At 37.7% G+C, this 24,003-nt stretch overlaps 1 protein-coding gene across 5 annotated transcripts in view; it reads right to left on the bottom strand.

Annotated features, from left to right (window-relative positions):
- The window catches only part of rabgap1l (RAB GTPase activating protein 1-like), a 155,683-nt gene that overhangs the window by 7,261 nt on the left and 124,419 nt on the right, over nt 1-24,003 (bottom strand). For 4 of the 5 annotated variants that reach the window (XM_047374007.1, XM_047374006.1, XM_047374008.1 and 1 more), the window contains 4 exons: nt 21,587-21,715; nt 7,554-7,646; nt 1,679-1,789; nt 328-432 (listed from right to left, as the gene is read on the bottom strand). In XM_047374007.1, the coding sequence (XP_047229963.1) occupies nt 328-432; nt 1,679-1,789; nt 7,554-7,646; nt 21,587-21,715 (438 nt within the window). Of the gene's footprint in view, nt 1-327; nt 433-1,678; nt 1,790-7,553; nt 7,647-13,326; nt 13,526-21,586; nt 21,716-24,003 lie in introns of those variants that run through there. The other variant, XM_047374010.1, reaches the window with a different exon arrangement.

Genomic DNA, 24,003 nt, shown 5'->3' with positions numbered 1-24,003 from the left:
ATCAAAACCATTAACACAATTTAATAATGAGGATATTGAATTTCTGGCTGATCTGTCTTTTAAATCTCAGCTGTTAAAGTAAAATTGTTCTGGTGTGAAAATGTGACCTTTAGTCGTCATCCTTCACCTAATCGGTTTTCTCTGCTCATTGGCAGCAGCTAAATAAAGCCATTAATGATTTTCTTTCTACCAACACTCCAACAAAAGACGTAAATATATGCAAACAGGGAGGTCATTCAGCCTCCTTCTCATGATAACACAGCCTTTCTGTGGGAAGTTACATCTGTTAACTGAAGAACTGGATTGCAACCCGAGGACAAATGTTACCTGAGCAGTCTCCTCCTCCTGCCGTCTCTTCTCCTCCTCCGTCTCCACCAGCCGTTGTTTGGTGCTCAGCAGCTCTTTGTTCAGAACATCAGCCTTGTCTTCAGCCTGAGAGTGGGTCCAAACAACAGCACACACTTTATCTAATATTCAATATAGGCCCACAGTACGACACGGTTTACCAATGCATTAAAAAGTACGAATGTGCAGTGACAACACAGACTAATGCTGAACTGTTCCCCTAAATGGCCCCGTAGATGGACAACACCACCTGGAGAATGCAGCTACACCCGGTTTAATGATTTAATGGTTGAAGTGGTTTAATTAAATAACTGAGCAGGTGAAAAATCAGCCAAGGCAACATTTGTTTCCAACATGTTTTACCCACAGACTAAAGATTTTCAACAGGTTATAAAATCAGTACAAAATCAGCAAGTATTTTTATTTGCTAACACAAAATAACGTGAAAGATTTTTTAAAATTTCTTTAAAGTCATAAGTTTACATAGATTTCCTTTGAATTTGGTAGAATTTCCTTTTAACTATATCGGGTCAAGGATTTTGGGTATCCCCCGTCAATCTTCTCACAAAAGTTTGCAGGAATTGTGGCCCATTGCTCCTTGGCAGAACTGGTTTAATTAATTCAGGTTTGAAGGCCGGCTTCTTCACAAACATCTTTTCTTTGTGATTGTCGCTCAAAAACATTGACTTAGTTGTCCATAAGCCACTTTGTGACTAATTTGGTGGTATGCTTAGACTCATGGTCCATAATGAAAACCTATTTGTGCACAAGCAGTACCTTTCTGGCTGATGTTGCTTCAGTATTTCCACATAATGTTCTTTCTCCATGAAGACATCTACTTTGTGAAGTGCATCAAATTCTCCTGCAGCGACCTCCACATGTAACAATTGTCGTTTTGGCCAAACATTTTAATTTTAGTTTCATCAGACTACAGGAAAGGTTTCTTTATATTAAGGTCTTTGTCTCTGAGTGGATTTTACACACTATATTTGGGCTTTTTATGTTAAATTTTAAGTAATTGCTTGTTTTTTTGCAGATTGGCATGTGAGACCATGTACAGGATTTATTTCACTTACCAGATTACTAAAAAATGATGTCTCTCATTATTATTCAATCATTTAGTAAATAGAAATAATTTTAGTAATTCTAACTAACCTAAGTTAGGGAAAGTTTATTCTGATTTAATGTCAGATCGCAAGGAAAAAAAAGGTAATGTTTCTTTTATAAACTGCATATTTACATCTGCTTTCAACTGTAAATGTAAAGCTGAAAAAATATTATTGCTTCCTAATTTAAACATATCTGTCAGACAGAAGTTCACTAAAACTGTTACCTGGTCGAGATCATTCCGGAGTGCGATCTTACTGGTGACCAGTTCATGTGCAAGGTCATCATTCTCCTGCTCCAGCCTCATACTGGCTTCTTGTAGTCGCCGGTTCTCCCTCTACACACAACACAACACATTTCAGATCGATCTGTCTCTGCTACAGGCTTTGAAATTTGCCCGGCACTTGCTTTATGATTCAAAGAAATTGTAGAGACATAGTCCTGATAGGAACTAATGCCACACTGTAAATTTATTGCTGCATCAAATTCATGTCAGAAAGATCGGATAGAGAATAACTAAACAGTAAATTTAAGGTGTTAGCGCTGTTTTTAGAGTCAGACTCTGGACAGAGGAGAAGGAAAAAGCGACAAAGATAAAAAAAAAAAAACACACACTGTACAAGTTCACCCCAAATATTCAGACACTGCTTAATATTTGTTGTTGGTTGTCTTAGATGCAGAGACACTGAAGATGACTGTCGGGAAGCCTGAACCCACTGACCCACAACAGATTGCACATTCAAGCCCAACATGAAAGTTTTTCCAAGAAGTCTTTTATGACAAAGAATTTTCACTGGTACTTCTTATGACTTTCTTTCAGTAATGGCCTTCTTCTTGCTGTTCTTCTGTACAGACTGATTGCAACTGCAGACACCAGTTTTAAAGTTCTGTAACATTCTCCCCTGAATGTAGGTCTGGTATCCTCACAGCATGCACTAAACTAATATTTCCTATTACCCTCTAATGATGCTGCCATTAACTATATGTTATGTTCCGTTACACCCGGCCCAGCATTTCTGTTTAGCCTTTACACCTTCCTTGGGTCCGGCCGTCAGCTGAGCTATTGCTGCCACTAACTATATGTACTGTTTTTCATTTAATAGCTCGCACTACAGACTCAGAGCAAATCTGTTTAGATGTATTTTTCTCGTAGATAACAACACTATAAAAGAGCTTCTGTTGCCATTAATTTTTACATTTTCTTTAACATGGACGTACTCCTGGATCTGTGTAAGCCTTAGAAAGTACTCACTCCTAAAACAGCGCATCTGTGTTTTTTGTGGGACTGCTCTGTCTTCTAAAACCCACAGGCTGTCGCAGCAGGTTGCTGTTCACACTGAACCAGGTTCTACTGGGGGTTTCCTTCTGTTAAAAGAAAGTGGTTCCTCCTCCACTTGCATGGCCAGTATAAGGAAATGGTACAAAGATATCGACTAGACGCAATCAATTGTCCACTGTCTACATTCAGTCGATTGCTTGATGTAATTGTCTGGGCTCCTATAGAAAACATATTTTATTTCAATAAACTGAACTTGACTGCACTGCATTATAACTAGGATCAAATTGATACTTTTTAATTGAATCTGAATCCATCCTAGCTATACAGGTCCTTCTCAAAATATTAGCATATTGTGATAAAGTTCATTATTTTCCATAATGTAATGATGAAAATTTAACATTCATATATTTTAGATTCATTGCACACTAACTGAAATATTTCAGGTCTTTTATTGTCTTAATACGGATGATTTTGGCATACAGCTCATGAAAACCCAAAATTCCTATCTCACAAAATTAGCATATCATTAAAAGGGTCTCTAAACGAGCTATGAACCTAATCATCTGAATCAACGAGTTAACTCTAAACACCTGCAAAAGATTCCTGAGGCCTTTAAAACTCCCAGCCTGGTTCATCACTCAAAACACCAATCATGGGTAAGACTGCCGACCTGACTGCTGTCCAGAAGGCCACTCTTGACACCCTCAAGCAAGAGGGTAAGACACAGAAAGAAATTTCTGAACGAATAGGCTGTTCCCAGAGTGCTGTATCAAGGCACCTCAGTGGGAAGTCTGTGGGAAGGAAAAAGTGTGGCAGAAAACGCTGCACAACGAGAAGAGGTGACCGGACCCTGAGGAAGATTGTGGAGAAGGGCCGATTCCAGACCTTGGGGGACCTGCGGAAGCAGTGGACTGAGTCTGGAGTAGAAACATCCAGAGCCACCGTGCACAGGCGTATGCAGGAAATGGGCTACAGGTGCCGCATTCCCCAGGTCAAGCCACTTTTGAACCAGAAACAGCGGCAGAAGCGCCTGACCTGGGCTACAGAGAAGCAGCACTGGACTGTTGCTCAGTGGTCCAAAGTACTTTTTTCGGATGAAAGCAAATTCTGCATGTCATTCGGAAATCAAGGTGCCAGAGTCTGGAGGAAGACTGGGGAGAAGGAAATGCCAAAATGCCAGAAGTCCAGTGTCAAGTACCCACAGTCAGTGATGGTCTGGGGTGCCGTGTCAGCTGCTGGTGTTGGTCCACTGTGTTTTATCAAGGGCAGGGTCAATGCAGCTAGCTATCAGGAGATTTTGGAGCACTTCATGCTTCCATCTGCTGAAAAGCTTTATGGAGATGAAGATTTCATTTTTCAGCACGACCTGGCACCTGCTCACAGTGCCAAAACCACTGGTAAATGGTTTACTGACCATGGTATCACTGTGCTCAATTGGCCTGCCAACTCTCCTGACCTGAACCCCATAGAGAATCTGTGGGATATTGTGAAGAGAACGTTGAGAGACTCAAGACCCAACACTCTGGATGAGCTAAAGGCCGCTATCGAAGCATCCTGGGCCTCCATAAGACCTCAGCAGTGCCACAGGCTGATTGCCTCCATGCCACGCCGCATTGAAGCAGTCATTTCTGCAAAAGGATTCCCGACCAAGTATTGAGTGCATAACTGTACATGATTATTTGAAGGTTGACGTTTTTTGTATTAAAAACACTTTTCTTTTATTGGTCGGATGAAATATGCTAATTTTGTGAGATAGGAATTTTGGGTTTTCATGAGCTGTATGCCACAATTATCCGTATTAAGACATTAAAAGACCTGAAATATTTCAGTTAGTGTGCAATGAATCTAAAATATATGAATGTTAAATTTTCATCATAACATTATGGAAAATAATGAACTTTATCACAATATGCTAATATTTTGAGAAGGACCTGTATATTTCTGTATATGAGCTGGATCTGATATGTTTAGTGAATGCCTTGAGAAGATATTTGTTAAGAACAGGCACCACATAAATAAACTGAATAAAAATGAGTGAATGAGAATCTTGCTATCACCATATTTAATGGTAGGGATGGTGTTCAGTTTGTCTTTCATCTGATCGGAGCACCTCTTCGCCTTCCACAGAGTTGCTGTGTATTAAATCCTAATTATATGTCAAGAAATTCTTCTTCAAGTATGGAGCTAGCCTCCTCTCCTGCCTCCACCAAGTACCCACAGCATATCCTTAAGTCCCCTTTATGGCCCATTAGTGGAGTCTCATGACTGCCAGGTTTAGCAGTAAATGCTCTCACATGATGGGCATACAAGGAGAACATAAAACTGTCATCTGACCCTGATTTCCATGTCACTTTTAAAGTAATTACATTTTTTAACGCTTAAGTAACACTAAACTCACATAAATATGCACAAACATGTATGCATGACAGAGCTGAAGTCAATATGTATCAGCTCTGAACTGTTAGATGAGCAAAAACAATCCTGATAGTATAAACAGCAAAATTATAAACAAGAGAATATAAGATTCTTTTCTTAAAAAGTCTTTTGGAGCAGAGGAAGCTTACCGAGCGTCTGTCCACAGTCACAGCGTCCACAGATAGAGCGTCTAGAAGCGCTGACTAGACTTTAACATAGCCTCACTTTCCTGTCACGCATTCCCAGCCACGTGGTCTCACTCAATAGTCTCTTTCAATTAAAAATGGTTCTATTTTTTGTTGCTTTGAATACTAAAAGCATGCATGAGAAATAGAGTAATTTACTAGGTAACAAGTACAAAGACTTAACAATCAGGAAGCTAATCAACTAATTAAAAACACATGCAATTACCAATGCAACAAACACTACATACCTCAAACTCGAAACCTTAAAAACTCCAGAGGATTTTGTAAAATAAATTTTTTGTATCAATGAAAGCTTTGCTGATCTTTCTTTTCTGGCCCTGTGGGGTAAAACAGTTTCCACTGAGTGTATGGCAGCTAGGTCTAAGTCTAACATCTCATCTACATCTAGAGTCTTCCTTCCTTCCTTCCTCTGCACCATAATTAGGTGTTTATCCTGCAGCACATCGCTCTCGTCTCTGGGAGAAAACAACCAGAATCAACTCTAAAGGTTTGTCTGTACTGTTCAAACAATTGTTTATGCTTTGCTTTTAAATCAGTCATTGGTTATAATGCAATACATTTAAAAGTTAAAAAAATGTGTTTGCACTTTACTAATTTGAATCGCATAGCCAGTCCTTCCATCCTGAGAGGACGTTTAGTAGACCAACATTCAACCAACCTTCATATGCAGTTAGATTCACAGAATAAAAAGTTATTCATCTTCTAAATGTCAAGACATATTCATTGTTATTTAGTTTCTCCACTGTAAAATTAGTAAGAATCCTTCTGAATACAGTTTGCAGACATTCTCAACATATTCTTGAAGGTCACTGAACACGCTATGCCCCTTGAGTTTGCAATGCTTGAAAAATGACCCAACTCTGGATTATGGTCTATTTTAAATGAAAAAAAGCACATGCTGCTCCTGCTACCTGTTGTTTACCGAGTGAATACTATTAGCAACATAAGTTGACAGTGATGTTAAGAAAAGATAAAAGTCAGAAACAACATAAATATTGTAAAAATTTTTCCAGATCTTATAGATCAGTTCACACATTTATATTCAAATCAAAACCAACAATGGAAGGATGGATGGACTGAATTTATGTAATGCTTTTGTAGTCATACAGACCACTTTCAAATGCGCACATTTACACACCGATATGCAGATCTGCTGGCAATTTGGGGTGAAGTGCCTTGGCCAGGGGCACATCAACATGTGACAGGAGGAAGCTGGAATTGAACCAGCTTCATGGATGGATGGATGGACGGATGGATGAATGGACAGAAAAAACGAAACGTGCGAGCATTCAAACTCACAGTCATTTTCAGCTTAATAACCAATATTATAATATTTCTGGAAGCACTGTATGGGGAAGTTACACAATGACAAAGACACTGAAATCAGTTTATTTGGGACAACTACCTGACAAGATGGAGACTTTCCAATGTGATTTAAAAGAATATGTCATGGTGTGTTCTCCATCCTTGATTCTTCTGCTCTGACTTTGCTGGCAACCCATACTAAGTCCCTGGAAGCACTGGTAGAACTTGCTTTCCTGTCTTCCAGCAAGCAATTAAAAAGAAATCAATTCATTCCGATGGATCATAAGCCTCCTAATGAAATCTTACAGGTTCGTATTAGGAAGGTCTTTTTATTTCAAGATTATGAGGTTGTATTTTCCTTTTCCATACTTATCTAGACCTGGAAAATACTGAAATCAAATTTGATAATTTTACACAGGAACTCTGGTGGAGTGAATTAGTACTACTGCTTAAACAAAAAGAGAACAGAGAGGTTTGGAAGAATAAGAAAATCTATACACAGAAAGAAAAAAACAAATAAATAAAAACAGATACAAAGGTAAGGAAGCTTGATCATCGTTTAATTTTAAAAATATCTGCCTCACCTCTTCATCTTATCATGAACGAATGATCTAAAACCTATTTTTATAGATGTTAGCATCATTAATGACAAGTGAGTGCTGTTTGATGAGACACACTGGAACCAAAAATAGTGTCACCAACAGTACAGCTTCCAATATTAGAAAAATAACTGATTTCTGATATAAGCCCAAAAACTAAACTAAGCAGCATTTACTAAGACAGAAACATCTTCTCTATCATCATTTATGGAGCCTTATCAACAACCAATCTCTAGCCTGGAGACGTATTTCACATAAACAACTATGTAGCAAAACAAAGTTGAGTGTTTGTCGTACCTGGTATCGATCGATGGGGTCTTCTTGTTGCAGCTGGCTCTCTCTCAGCGTCTGATACTCCTTCTCAAACTTTTTCAGCTTTTTGGTTGGAACCTGAAGAAAAGTTGAAAACCTTAACTTTACTCATAACTCTGCAAACGCTGTCTGATAAAATGTCAGCTGGCAGAATAAAGACTAAACGATTGTTCATTCTCAGTAGTTTGACATTGAGGTGTTTAAACCCATTTATTCAGAAGAAATCAGCTGACCAACTACTTTTTAGCATTAATGTTAACTTCTTGCTTCTGAGGCATGATTGTTTTTAAGAGAACATTTTCTCTGATTCGATGCATAGAATTTTTATCAACAATATGATAATAAACGAGACCTGCAAGCAGGTATACCAAAGTTTGAAAAATGTATGTTTTGAAACCCACAAAACCTTTTTCTATAATACACTAGCTATGGTTTAAAGAGCTTTTGAGATGCCAGAACACATTTTCTCCTGCTTATTGGATCACAGAATGACATGGCGCTTTACCCTCCCCTACCTGTTGCTGCACACTGCTGGTCTGCTGGCTATATGAAGACTCCTACACTTTCCTTTTGTTTAAAAGAAAGATCATTTGTTTATAATTTGTTTTAGTTATAAAAAAAACACAAAGAGTCCCAGTGGGGACTGTAACAAAGCGTCCCCCATTGCTCTTATAAAAGCTAAAGTTTACAAGTTTTTATGGTTTTCCATTAGGTACAGGTACTTGGTACCAGCTCCTTTTTTAGTATCTACTCAAGCCCAGTTGAAAATGCTTAACAGAGGACCACCAGTCACTGATTGGCTATGTGGTGGTGTCACTGGTTGAGTCACAGGAGCAACACAGTTACAAGAATCAAACCTGCCATTTTTAAAACCTGCAACAGCGACTGATCGCATTCCAAGCTTTAAGGGAAACAACACTCACGCTTTAAGGCAACACTAAAATCAACATTTTGATTCAATGCAGAGATGCCGCCATTTTTGTGCTTGGTGGCTGATGGGAAAATAGCTAAATGCCGTTTTGTCGCATTACTTTTTGGGCCACATTTCTTATGATGATTCCACTCTTGTGGAGGTGGTTCTCCATTGTAATGGAAAACACCTCAAACTGTTTAGAGTTGAGAAGAGCCAAGCAGGTACTAATGGAAAAGAGTCATCTGTTAAACTAAAGACTAGACATTCACATCATAGAAAACCAAAACCTTGTTCTCATTCGGAATTATGAACTAAGTTGCTTTATACATATAATTTGAGTAAAACACATCGAAATATAGGATTGTAAAATGTTAAAATGTTTAAATGTCTTTTTTATTTATCTTCTGACTGTATTCCCATAATTCTGAATCTACTGTTAGGGAAATGATTTTAAATAAAGAGGCTGCTTGGAATACTTTTCCACCCATCTTCATAACAAAACTGTTATATAAATATTCAAAAAAGAAACAAAACACTCAGTTATCTAAGCTCGACTCTAACAATAAAGTTTCTTGCTCCACAAAATTGGTAGTAATATCTTTAAAACAGAATCAGTCAAAATATTTGAGACATAGAAGCTTAGACCACAAAAACACCTTGAATTCAGAAAACTAAGATATATAACGCAAACAAAACACTAAACTCTTAATGTTCTGTCAAACCTTTCTGAATCTTTTGATGTCAACTAAAGTCTTTTCACATTAAATGAAAAAAGGGTGTAAAAACCTATAAAACGTAGATCATGCTGTTTAATAAACAGCTGTGAGACATGGTTCTGCTCCAACTGTGACTAATATTTTACTCCACTATGCCTCTATCTCTGCTTCAGGTTGATGGTAAGGTTACCTCCCCTGTGTGGAAAAAGCGTTGCCACTGTCGAGGTTTGGGACTGCATGTCAAACCGAGTCACATGACCTCTCTGGTGACACTGGGATGTGTTTGTGTATGTTTGTTCATGCATATCAGCCTCTCACAAGCTGAAATGAAATCCACGGGCTTTTATATTTTGGTGCATTTTTTCTGTCCTCTAGTAAATTTGATCAAACTTGTTTGAGCATCAACATTTTCTGAGCAAAACAGATTGTATTCTTTCCTGAGTCTTTGTCCGTTTTTATTTTACCTGTTTGCAACAACTAAATATTAAACAAACAATCACCTGGTGAGCAGAATCAACTTGACTCGCCCTCAATGTAAGCTATTTTCAGTATCAGTGAGGGGTTTACAAATCAAATCGACAGGAAACGCAGGTCTAAAAGGCTATTTAAAAACAAACTAGCTTCCATAAAACATCATGACATATCTGTGCTTCATTCTGGCTCCAGGAGAGCGAGCGTTCTGTGTGTTTCAGATGTTTTCTTGCTCCAACACACCTGATTCAAGTGGCTGAATGTGCTCCTCAGTATGACACGAAGTTCTGTGAGAGTCTGCTCAAGACCCATTCATTTGACTCAAACGTGTTGAACGTGGGAAACATCCTGGGATACCAACCTTTTAGGACTAACTCGGGACATCGGTGACCTTCATTTTCAATGCACATTATGCATGCAGACCGCTATTAATGCTACATATGCTAACTAAGCTAACATCTAACATAAAAGGGAAGAAAATATACGAAGTGTTGTTCTTTTATTTGCTTTTTGTATTACTCTTAATGAGAAACTGGAATCAGCTAAAATTAATTTAGGTAGGTCAGAGCTTTACAAAACTGGAGACTGGAAATCAGATGCCAAGTTCTGATTAGTTATCAAAACATAATGTCATCAAGCTACCAGTATATAACTGTGGAGAGAAAACGTGATTCTGAATCAGCCTCCTAGATGTCAAATCAATGCAGTTTCTTTTGCTGGCTGTGAACAAAATATTTACATGGAGTTTTACTTTTCAGGTGGAAAGCACAGACATATTCACACATTCATGAAATAAGTATTGTCAGCCAGTGGCAGCAACAGTGCTGTGTACTTTTACATCTGACATATTGTATGAACACATGAAACACTTATGATGTATTGAAGCTTCTAGGATAGTTGTACAAAAAGCATCTGTGTGAGCATTTTCAAGGCTAAACCTAGTTGTAACTTTAAACAGTCTTATACCTGAGATTTATAAATAATAATTGTATTCATTTTCAGAAGGAAAGCACGTTGAAACAAAAGTCCTAAAAATGTTTCCCCCAACAGTCTAAATTTATGTATCTTGTTCAGCGTCCTATGAGATTGGCATCTATATTTTAAATTTAATGATAACCAGTTTCACTCCAGAGTTAACACAAGTACAACATTTTCTATTCAGATTTTGTTCCTTTTTAAGGTTTTGTTTTCTACCCGCTTGTGTTAAATCAATACTGTGAAAGCTGCCTGTATGGAAATAAGCTAAAAGCTTTACAGAACTTTTAAACACAAATGATCTTTGCAATGCAAACTCCCTTCATTGATAAAAAGCTAAGGGGAAAAAGCAGCCTGCACATACTTCTTAAAAAAAGCTAAACTAGAACAGTCGATATGTTAGTGGCCCGTTAGTTCACCGTACAATCTGATGACTCGAATCACGCCAATGATGTACGTTAACGTCAGCTAATGAATCAGGCAAACAAATTCTCTTCAGATACCAGAACCCAGCTCTTTCTAAACAGAAAGAGCAATTCAGTCTCTGCTGGATGATTAATTATCACTTTCTTCTATAACAGGAGATAAACTAAACACAAGGTTTGCATGAAGGCGCTGGCAACACTAAGGAACAAAAGGTCTTATTAGACATAAAGTTTGAACAACCTAAACACACACATACATTCATCGGTACGATCATTCTTGGGTTTTGCTCTCATGGTCTTTGCTAATTTTTCCTGCTGAAGTTTGTTTACCTTTTTGAGGTGTACAGTATTACCATAGGGTTGATCTTTCAGAGACAGCCTGCAGATTTGATTATTTTCAACATGCAACAATATCTCAGTGTGGAGTATCTAATAATTGAAGTTTATCTTTCAAGTATTTCAATGTGACCTTAAAATAAAACCCAAATCATTCCTACCATGTTTTTATTGGTGCACAGCTGCGTTATATTGTTCAATACTGTGAGTGATTGTAGTTTTTAAAAGTGTGATGGTTTAAAATTACATTTAAATTACGAAGCTTGTGTTTCACAAGAAATATTACCAAAGAAGCCCTTTAATGATGAAGTGATAATGTAGTTTCTTTATCAGCGCTCTGTTTCCTTTGTGAAACACAACATGACAAAACAAAATTAAAAAAGGATCATTTGTGTTGGACACTTGTGAAAGTAAAACTTTACCTCCTTTTATGAACAAACTTATCTAAAGCTTTCTCCAACAAACTGCACTTCACAAACTAAACATCAGCCATTTCATGTTTTACATACTTTGAGCATTTAATGTGAAAACTCTACAAGCTCAAACACCATAAAAAGTGTTTAATATTTTCTCTGACCCATGAGATGTTGAGCCGCTCTTGTCAAGTTACTTGGTTTGAATAAAGAAAAATTTACATCAGTGCATTTACAGTGTGTTTTTTTTTTTAGCTGCAAATAGAGGAAATCTCTTATTAGGAGAGACATGTCTTAGCTTATAAAGGAGATTATTTTTTGATAAAAAAGATCTTCCTGTGGGTAGAGGTCTGATGACTGTAAATCTCTTAACATGTGATTCTGTTTATGTTATAAATAAATGATATTTCATTGGACTTTAAAGGTTTTAGGACATAAAACTGGCAAAAAGATTTTCAATCTATAGTAAAATAATCCAGTGTCATTGCTGTGGGGTTCCAAGGGGTTTTCCTGTCATTTGTAACCACAAGTTTTACACAAATAAACGTAAAAGCGTCTGAAATTCTCCAACATTCAATAACACATAATTCAAATCTCTGACATACATTACCGATATGGTGCAATTTTACAAGGCCATTTTATTTCACTTTTAGCCCAGTGCATTTTTTACGTTAGTCACCTGACAACTGACCTACAGAATTTCATCAAAGTACGAAGAGTGACAACAAACAGTTTATTTTTTTATTTTTGGTATATTTCTGGATTTTCATGGACAGACATAATAGAACCTAACATCTTCAGCAACTCACATGACATCTAAATAAACATACACGTTGGGTTTAAAGGGAAAAATGAATCTTCAGACAAATTCACGCTCCATTTCCAGAACATTTAGTGTGATTATGAGAGACGTCTGTGAGGACAAAAGGTCAGCACCAACATAGGACATGCAATTAAAATATGGTACCACAGGAAATGGTACCAGGCCCACTTTTAGCTTTCTGACCCAAATCCCTGATGCAGAAAATGGAACTTTGGTCCCAAAACTCCTGGCTCAGATCACAAATCAGGTACTAGACTAAGCAAAACACTATGAACTTTACTACAAGGTTATTGGACAATAGCTCCTACATGACGGAGAAGCCCCAAAGTTTGAATATGAAAATGAGGACAATGCCACCTGGACATTTGAGGAAAACTGGGCCAAAGAATTAAATTACGCATGCGAGGGAAGCTCAAACCCGTGCACACAATTACTCAATTTACCCCTAACGTCAGAAACGGTTCCAGACATAACAGTGAGAACACCCACACATTCATTCAACAGTGTGCAGCATCTACCACATGGAAGGAAATATGTAGTTTCACTTAAAATGAATTTTCCATCTATGCTTATGAACAACTCTATCAGTTTTCTAAATGAAATAAAGATACAGATCAGAAAGACAAGAAGTAGCCTTCAAAGACGTGAGAAGTAAGTCAGAGAAGATGGTATGAAAGCAGACCTACCACAGGTCTGAGAGCTCGCAGTGGTTTAGAATGAGCGACCAAACAAGCCAAGGTGTCCTCCTCGCTCGGACGACCAACTACATGAGCGTCGTAAGCCACCACGATGGACACCTCCTGCATCATCTTGGTTCCTGCTCCGAGCAGTAAGGAGGTGGGGTGGATGAAGAGGAAGGAGGGAACGGAGTAGGGGAAGTAAAGTGGAGCAGCAGATAGGTTTTGTCTCTCTCTCTGAAAGCGCAGGAGGCGACTGACTGCCTTCAAGAGTCCCACAGAGGGGAAGCCACGCCCACTGAGGAGGAGGAGGAGAGCCGAGTGAAGGGAGAGGGGAGCACAACACACCTGTTTGTTTCTCCCTCTCCCTTTCTGTAACACTAGAAGTGCGTAACAAAGGAGGATGAGTTTGCTATTTCGTCCTCTCCACTGAGCACTTCCCTCTTTCTGCTCACTCTCTCTGGTTTGTGCTCCTCCCTCCTTCAAACACTCTTTTGGGGCTGCATTTTTTTCTGTTTCCTGTTGCTAGTAAAAATAAAGATAAAAGCCTGTGTACATGGTTACACTCAGTACAACTGTGTATGAGGTTGCGAGTGATAGGAAGGAAGTATTCACATCAACCACAGTGACTTCAGTTACATTCCCACAGTCGGAGGTGAAGACAGAGCAGTTTCAAAGCTGTCAAAGCTCCTGCATAATCCCAAAGGAATAAATTAAAGCTTATAATACAAACTCTTCAAGATTTCTGACAACAGCTCCTCAGTCTGCTGTTAAGAAACATACGCTTGATAAGAAAAGTCTACACACCCCAGGAGAAGTAATTTCAGAACTTTTTCCACCGCTAATGTGACCTCTAACCTTTACAAATAAATGCAAAACAAACTGAAATCTCTCAGGGAGGAAATGAAAAATAAAATAATGCAGTCAGGTAAGTGTGCACTACTATAACTGGGGAGATGGCTTCATTCAGAATGATCTTGTTGTTTAAACGTACCAGTCAGAATAAAGGTACAAAAGCAAATTCCCAGGCATTTGATATAACATGAAATACTGTGAAGACGTAATCAACATGGGGAAAATTTTTCCCACAACAAAACATTACTACTCCTCCCTCCAAAATTGATGAAAAGGACAAAAAATGATCAATGAGGCTGCAAAGAGGCCTTCAGAAACATTAAATGAGTTCCATAATAAAACAACCTCCCATATTCTCATTTCTCATACTGGTTTCCTCAAAATTATTTATACCACTGACAGATTTAGATTCGAGGTTATTGTCATTCAACCAAGACGTTTTCTTGTGAAACAAACTACGACAGGTATCATTGACGAGTTAATATAACAGTTACAGCAATCAAACCCTTCTTAAAATTGCTGACCAGCCTTCAGCATGTTTCCACTGTTTTGATGGCTTATCTTTGGTAATGAGCTCCAAGTATTTGAGGTTGGAAGGCCTCCTTGCCATCACCCTAATCTTGAGCTACTTTCATGGGAGCTGAAGTGAAAATATATTTTGGCCTGATGGAGTCATGGTTGAACTTCTGGCCATAACAACGATGTATCACACTGCATTAAAAAACATCGTGCTCACAGTGAAGCATGGTGGTGGTGGCTATGGAGGTGGTGCTATGGAGCCTAGGCCAAGGTGGGGAGATTTATGAGCAGTTCCCAATAACAGTGAATACTGGCATAATACCTTTGAGCTTCTGTTAGCAAGCTATAGATAAAGGTGAGGTGTCATCAATGACTCAAGGCATAGATCAACAAAGGAATGACTGTACAGATGGACCGAAAAAATCTGTGGGCTGATCTGAAGAGATCTGCGCACTGGAGACCTCGAAATCTACTGGATTTAGAACATTTTTGCAACAATAGTGGGCAAATTTTGCCATGCTGAGATGTGCCATGTCAGCATGACTCCTACCCAAAATTACTGAGTGCTCTAATAAAATGAAAAGGTACTCCAATAAGTGATAAAGTAATAACTTATAGGTGAGCACAGCTTTTAAGTTTTTCCCCGAAAAGTTTCAATTTGTTTTCGCTATCGGTTACTTTAACGATCAACCTTGGCCTAACGTTTTATGTTACGAAAGACCTGCTCTATCAGAAGTGATAAGCACCCATTTTATATCTATATATATGTATATGAATTCCGGTTAGTGGGTCAAATGGCTATACATCTTTCAGGGTGATGTCAGAGTTCAATGCGTTACACTCGTTGTATTACTCGATCTGTTAAGATAAAAGATTATCAAGGGTGAATTTGCATGAAACTGGCAAGAAACAGCAGCCTAATAGCTTGGTGTAGCTATTTGTTTTGGAAACTAGAAATGTAATTGTATATATTGTTCAAAACTATTTGGATTACACCCCTTTTCTTTTTTTAGGTTCTGATTCAGTTTGGGCCAGTTGACTTTAATTAAATATGAAGACTATGAAGTAAGATATTTATTGGAGTCACAAATAAATTAAATCAAAGTGGATGACAAGCAAAACATAAATATTACCTTAAGGTGTGGCTATCAAGGCAGGAAGAAAAACTCCTCCTAGCCAGTATGTATTGACACATGATCCCTCAACATACCGCCAAAAACTGCAAATAAGGATTTACTTTTTTGTTAAAGACCATCACTATAGCAATGAGTCTGAATCCAGTAATAGCATTGCTGACAGCCAACATCCTTCTGTCCAGACGACAAACCATTGAGCCTGCTGGGAGATATCCTGATACTGTGGCAAATCATTTAAATACGACGCAGTAACGAAAGCAGTGGAGAGCACAACCACCCATTGGTCAATGTAAGAGCTAGTTGCCATGGAGACTTAATGCATTCTAGTGACTCTGCTTCATTCGTACCCTCTAGACTGAAGAATTTCCCTTTGGTTTCATTTAATATCTTTGACAAAAAATGACTTTTTCCAGGTAGGGCTGAAACAATTAATCAGATATATCAAGATTAATCGATTATTGAAATAATCGTTAACTAATTTAGTAATTGATTAATAGCTAACCGGAGCATACAGACTTTAAAACATGACTTTTGCTGAAAGAACAACCCACTCAGAGCAGTAATTAGGCCAAAATTGTAAAAAAAAAAAAAAAAAAAACAATATATATATACATATATATATATATATATATACATTTCACATTTAAGATGAAAGACCTTCTTTGTCTGTAAATATACTCTATCCAGAACTCCTCAAGTGGTGTAGTTGTAGCTTCATCTGGTTCAAATATTGTAAAAGAAATCTCCAATTAAGCACCTTTTGCTCTCCTATTATTAATCGATGAATCAGAAAAATACTCGACGGATTAATCGATTAGCAAAATAATCGTTAGTTGCAGCCCTAGTAACAGGTAAAGCCAATATGTTAAAATGGTTAGATATGTGTATGAACATTATATAGTAATGTAGTTGTGGATAATTTTGCAAAATTCAACTGTTTGTGGAAAAAAACTATCTGGAGTCAGGATTCTTTCTTGTTATGAAGCTAAAGGAAAGCAAAGCAAATTAAATAGATGCAAATGTGCAACATTGCAGAACATCAATAGATAGAATATACATATAAACAATAGCATCAACAGCATGTTCTAATCCCAAAAGATCATGTCACCCACGCCAATGTCACGGTGTAATTTTCTTAGCTAAGCTGACTGTTTAGGACAAACATGGCTATTTTATGCCTAATTTTATATATACAAGATTCCTTTTATCAATATTTATAGGTTTAGGTGTACGTTTTAAATTTGAGTTAACAACATTTGTGTTTTGGACATTTATTGCATATGTTGCAATATTTTAGGCTATAAAATGGGATCGGCTTTTTGACAACAGTCCAAGTTCTGTATGTGGTTCTCTGAGAAAATTAGTTGTCCAGCTCTGGTTAAGGAAGCTTAATGTTTAGTGCCCCGTAGCTCCAGCTATTATTTGTTTACTATAGAAAGAAGCTTATATGAATATAGTGAGGACTCAGTTTCACAAAGACTGATGTTTAGTAAATCTTGTATTGTAACATCTGTCTATTGCATACAGTTTCAAAGAGATTTAATAGTACTTTTAACGCCACAATACTCCACCACTGTAAAAGAAAGTCCTTGTAGCTGCTGCATTTCTCAAGCAGGCATATATGGCTGGCTATAGTAAAATAAATGATCACTTAACATGCAGGATGATATTGATTCCTGCTGCTGAAAACTTGTAAGAATGTCCAACATCATTGATAAGACCAACATATATTTTAAACAGATTTTGAACGTGTGTACATTTCACTTTAGATCTATAGCTGGAAGTGTAAAATATTATCACTGCTTCCATCATTTCATGTTATACTTTGAGTCAACAGCTTTCCAAGTCTTTTCCAATATCTGCCTTTAGTCTCACAGCCACCTCTCTCTTTCCTCCTCAGTCAGAGAGAAGGTTTATTGAAGTTTAGCTTCTCGGCTGAAGAAATCAGATTAATCAGCCAACCTCTAAGCTGCAAATTAATGCAAGGACATTCTTCTTCTTTTTTAAAGTCATCATTCTGGTTGTGGCTACAATGTATTGTTGAAAAAGGCTGAGAAATTCAAATTCCTCAAAAAATATGCAGAAAGCTTAAGCCACGCTACTACTTGTTGTGTTCATCAAACTAAGGTGCCGAGAAATTCTTTCGCCGTTTTAAGCAGCTTACAGAGCTCTGCTGATCCGACTGAAATGCTGACAGACAGAAACGTGGAAAAAAGGGGAGGGTGAGGAAAAGCAATGCATCTTGTACAAGATGGTGTGCCTTTTGATCAGGATGATCCACGAGTCTCACAAAACAAAAGTACTGTGCTTAGTATTGCCCTTAATGCAGAAACTTACCTTTTATGCTGTGTAAAAGAGATTACTTGTTACAGGAAGGCAGGGAACAAGGACAGAAATGAAACAGGAGAGAAGGAAGGAAGTAAGGAAGGAAGGACGGACACAAACATTTAGACAATGGGATAAGAAGAAAGTCTGGAAATACAATTATTTTTCTGAGTTCTTATTTTTTTATTCATACTTAATTGCATTTCAGAGACCTGTGAAATACTTAAATCAAATTCCAGACTGTTCCAGACGGCATAGGAACCCTGGATATTGGATAACAAAGATCATTTCTAGTAATGATTTTGTTTATACATGAAAAACCTGTCCATGACAGTATAGGTGGTGCAACATGATAGAACAGCCTGAGGTTTGGCTTTGCTGCAGCGTATTGAGGTGAAGGCTATGCTGCATGTATAGCTTTAATAAACAGGTATGTGTCTTTCTGTGATATTGTGACACACTGCAAGCTGATGTGACCTGCTCTGACCTGTAGGGGGCTGAAGTTAGATGGATAAGACAGAAAATAAAGTGAAGAGAAGTGCATGAAAAGCATAACAAACCTCTTATTTATTTTTATCTCTGTCTGACTGACTTCATGCACTTGCATCCACAGGGAAGATTCTATTTTAAAGCTTGAAAGTAGTTTAAAAATATAACGGAGGAGGGGAATAGGTTCATGGAGAAAGCTTCAGGCAATCAGAGATGTTTTTTATTGTTTAATCTGTACTTTTTTACTTCATGAATATTAAACTGAAGGTAGCATTTTGGGTTGTCATTTCTTCCTCAAAACTTAATTTGACCTCAAATAGGTTCAAACAGTGGTCACTTTAACTCCATGAATCCTAATCTAATTTTCTAAAAACATAACTAAATATCTTAGCAGATGAGTACAAAAACCTCCAAACTGAGCAAAAATGGTGAACCTGGAAAAAGAAGACAGGGATTTTTTCTACCTTTTTTTTAGATCAGAAAAAAACCGCAGAGAAGCAAAATAAATTATCTGTTGACCAGAATCTGGTGATCATCTGCTTGCACAGGCATGATGGGTAACAATTAGGTCAGAAACTCAAAACTCTGATCTTTTTAAAATCAGTCAATGCACCATATTCAAGCACTACCGAGTCGTACTGACAACACCACTCAGTGTGGAAAATGCTACTGAAAAAAGAAGTCTCAAATTAGCCATTATCATTATCTTTGAGGTGAATTAAACAAAATCAGAGGTGGCACAGACATAGATAAAGCTTTTATAAAGTAAACTGTATTTTCAAGCATGTTTTTTATGCGGCTCCCTCAGGCTGTGAGAGCGAGGAGAACTTCAACTATTACCTGGAACCCCGAACTGAGTACAGCCAAGTGGTTTTGTTTTATTTAAGCTTTCAACCTCTCCCTGTTGTGGGACATACTGGATTTCAATATGCTGGCAAGTCTGTAGAAAACAAATATCTATAAATAACCTGCCTGCAATAAGCTTGCAATATATTAAAACAATAAAAGTAATTGTTTTGGCAAGTCTCACTTTCTTAGCGGTAAATGTAATGACCTGTTTTGTTCAAAAAAGAAAACCGAAAAGTTGCATTTAATCATGCATTTGCCCTTGCCCTATGATAAATGGTAAAGTAAATAGTAAACGGCCTGCACTTGTACAACGTTTTTATCAAGTCCGACGACCCCAAAGCTTGTTACGCTACAATCAGTCACTCACCCATTCCTACATACACACTGACAGTGGTAATACCTCTGTAGCCACAGCTGCCCTGGGGCAGACTAACTGAAGAAAGGCTGCCATACATTCGACACCACTGGGCCCTCTGACCACCATCAGCGAGCAAGGTGGATGAAGTGTCTTACCCAAGGACACAACGATTGAGACAGATGAAGCGAGGGTTTGAACCGGCAACCTGCCAGTTACAGGACGAACCCCTAGCACCTGAATCCGAATACGTTGAGATAAGTTAAGTTGAATAAGGGTGAGAAAGTTTATCCCTGGTTTCCTGCATGGGACTCTTTTAAGAAGAAACTCATGTTTTAAAAAGCAAGAGAGATAAGATAAATAAATAATATGACGCAAGAGGAAACTGCGCTGAGCCGGGAGAGATAAAGTGATAAGGAGAATGAGACACAAAGTCATGATTTGCCCTCCGGCTTTGTTTTTGTCCCATCGTTTAGCTAACATCACCTGTCTGCACACAGTCTACTACGGCCCTGGAAGAACCCTTCAGTGATGAATCAGGAGGTGGTTTTTGCTTTGTTTGAGGATCCAGGATACCGTTGATATAAATTCCAAGAAAAAACAAGAGAAAACTTCAGTAAAAATATTTAAAACCAACATTTAACCAGATCAGGGAGGCAGGAGCCATAGAGGAGCTTGAAAATGTCAATTATATTAATAATTATATCAGAAAATACAACAATTGTATCAATTGCATGATTTAGCATTTACTATCACTCAAAAAAGGAACATGTTAGAAAAAAAGGCAATTATTGTCTCTTATTCATGGAAAACAGGCTGACAAATCTGCATATACATGCATATGTAAGTTTGTTTGCACTTTTGTACACGTTGCACTGCTGCAAGATTTCACAAGTTAAGCCAGAGATAAGAAGTGAGTCAAAGAGTGGACATCCTGTATATACTAAAACAAAGAAATAGTCACACATTGAGTGGTACAATCACGTACAGCTTGTTATGCCTGCTTAGGGCCTTGTACTAAAGGGGTGCAAAATACTCCTTTAAAATCTAATAATGTGAGTTCTTCTGGTTATGTAAAAAAACAAAAACAAAAGTATGTTTATACAGTGACACATGAACACAGAACATCTAGAAAGCCCAAAAAAAGGAGGGAGGATTAATATGATTTCCATCTTTTTCTGTAAACGTTTTCCTTCCCCTATCCTATCACTCCGCACACTGCTGACATACACACACACACATACATACATAAGAACATGCTGTACCGCTATGGTCTCTGGTGACTTCAGCAAATTCCCTAAATACCAGCAGCCTCCTTTCAAGGCAACGGCGGGGTGATAACATGTGGGCCCAGAGGAAATTTAACGAAAACCGACACTCCTGTTCTGAGTAAAACGAGAATTATCATCTCTGCAAACCATTTAGTCTATTTTCTGTTTACTTCTGCTCTCACAATTTTTCTCAAAAATACCAGAGATCAATTAAAATGTAAGATTTTTTTCTATTTCTTTCTTAAACACACTGTTTTCTAACTGCTTCTCTTTAAAACTGTCAACTGAAATTCAAGGGCTCCAAATGAATGTAAATAAAGGCATGTGAACTATCAATTTACAAGTCAGGACCGTATTTATAGCATGTTTACATACAGTATCCTTAGTACCATTGTTTTGGAATTTCACAGCTTAAAATGAAACTATGATTTGAAAAGAGCCAGTTTCTGTATATTGGTCTCCTCTCTTACCTTAATGTTGCAGGCCTGCTCCATAAGCCGCCGTGCGTTCTCTGCAGCTCTGTAGCGCTTTGGGAGCTGGACTCTGAAGAACTTGAGAGCCCCCTCAAAGTCTGCCTGCAGAAGGTCCTCCTTGGATGTCTGAATGAAGATATGAAGAGGTGGGAGGAGAGGAGGTAGATGAGACACATGCAAATACCAAACGGCTGGGCTTCCACATACTGGCCTGGCATTTTCTATATATACAAGCACAGTCAAGCTGATTAACAACAAGGTCAATCATGCAGGTACTTAGATGAGACATTATTGATTCTGTTTACTTGAATTATTTGATGAGTACAACATAACACTGCAAAACTAATATTAAAATAAAATTGGTCTTAATGTGCAAAATATTAAAAGCAAAATTTCACTAGCAAACCCCCCCGGTCAGTCCAGCCGTAGGCACGCTCTAATGTATGTAATAAAACACAAAATACTTAAAGGCTTCCAAAGTCCTGGGTTTTCCTCTTCAACGTTGCCTTGCAATATAAAAGTATTCATACCTCTTGAGGTTTTCACAATTTCTTATGTTACAACCTCAGATGTGGATGTATTTTAATGAGGGTTCATCTGATAGACCGAAACAAAGTAGCACAGTCTTGTTAGGTGGTAGAAAATGTTTTGAAAAGATAAACTAATTTACAAATAACTGTGGCATGCATACTGGTAAAACATGATTTTTCCATACACTATATAATAAGACTCTTTTTCTCAATGTTGGATATTAAATCAGACTAACATTTCCTGACTTAGGTAAGTTACGATTACCTAAATTATTTATATTTGCTACTTCAGACTTTTGCATACATTAGTATGCCTTTAAAATATAAAAAAAAAAGCTCTGATAAGGATTAAGCTTCTTATGGAAAAAAGAAATCAAATCAAGGTACCAGACAGTGTCACATTTATCTGTTGAAACCATGATGCACAAGTATAAAGAGCATGGGAATGTCCAGTCATCACACTGTTCAGGAAGGAGATCGGTCCTGTCTCCCAGAGAAGAAAGTGTTGTGTGTGAAATGTGTCTATCGACTCCAGAACTAGAGCAAAAAGCCCTGTAAAAATGCTGTCTGAAAATGGTAATGAGTTTAATTATCCACAGTAAAATGAGTCCTGTACCAACATGTTCTGAAAGGTTACTCAGAAAGGAGGGCGCTATTACTCTAAAACCAACACAAAACAGACAGATTACAGTTTGCAATTCACACTAAGGACCTCAATTTCTATGTATATGTCCTTCAGCCTGAAAAACGGATCATAATGAGCATGGCTACATTTGGAGGAAAAGGGGAGAGCATCTCAACTGTGAAGTATGAGGGTGGCAGCATCATGTTATGTGAGTTTTATGCTGCAGGAAGGACTGGTGCATTTCACAAAATCGATCATAAGGAAATAACATGATGGGGGAAAATGTCCAGTGACATCATTTTGGGGTGTTTTAGAGGAGCGAGTCAGGAAACGTTTTCCTCCACCAGTATCATGTAGTGACCTGGCCACTATCCTGCAAGAAGAATAGCTTAAAATACCTCTGACCACTGTGCAGGACTTGTATATGTCATTCCCAAGACGAATTGATGCTGTATTGGCTGCAAAAGGAGGCCCTACACCATACTAATAAATTATTGTGGTCTAAAACCAGGTGTTTCAGTTTCATTGTCCAACCCCTGTATGTGCAAAGATGCTCTTCATCGAATCTGACTGAGCCTGAGCTTTTCCGCAACAAAGTATGGGCAAATGGTTCAGTACCTAAATGTTCTACCCCAAAAGACATGCAGCAAAAGGTGGGTCGACAAAGTGTTGAGTCAAAGATCTGAATAGAAATGTATTTGAATTTGTTTAAAATACTTTTGAAAACAAAGTATTATTTTCCTTCTGCTTCACAAATACACTCCACTTTGTTTTGGTCAATCTCATTAAATATCAATAAAGAAAACTGAAGTTTTTGTTGTCATGTGATAAAATCTGGAGATGTTCAAGGGTATACATAGTTTTGCAAGGCACTCTACTATCTTCCATACAGGGAACCAGCTTTCAAGTAACTGATTTTAGATTTGTATTTAATGACGAGAGGGTGTGAGCAGATTTTTGGGCATAGAAATGAGTGTTTTCTTGTTGGAAGATTTCTGATTTTCTGAGATTCTTCAAGTCTATCAAAGTCTAGGCTTCATGAAAAGAGAAACAGAAAGAAGCAGTCTTATTTTAATTTTAAATTTAAGCCAATATGTCTGAAGGAAGCATGATGTGTCACTTTCTGCTCCAGAGATGGACTTATCCTGCATCCACCTATAATCACAGCTGATGCAATAATGAAACACAAACTGTTTTTCTGAAAAATGCTGCATTTTGTTTCATGCTGTCAGACAAATACTCCACTAAACAGCATCATA

The sequence above is a fragment of the Girardinichthys multiradiatus genome, chromosome 9 (assembly GCF_021462225.1).
Source record: "Girardinichthys multiradiatus isolate DD_20200921_A chromosome 9, DD_fGirMul_XY1, whole genome shotgun sequence".
Lineage (NCBI taxonomy): Eukaryota > Metazoa > Chordata > Actinopteri > Cyprinodontiformes > Goodeidae > Girardinichthys > Girardinichthys multiradiatus.
Note: the sequence above shows the minus strand (reverse complement) of the source record. Positions and strands in the feature narration are given on the sequence as shown.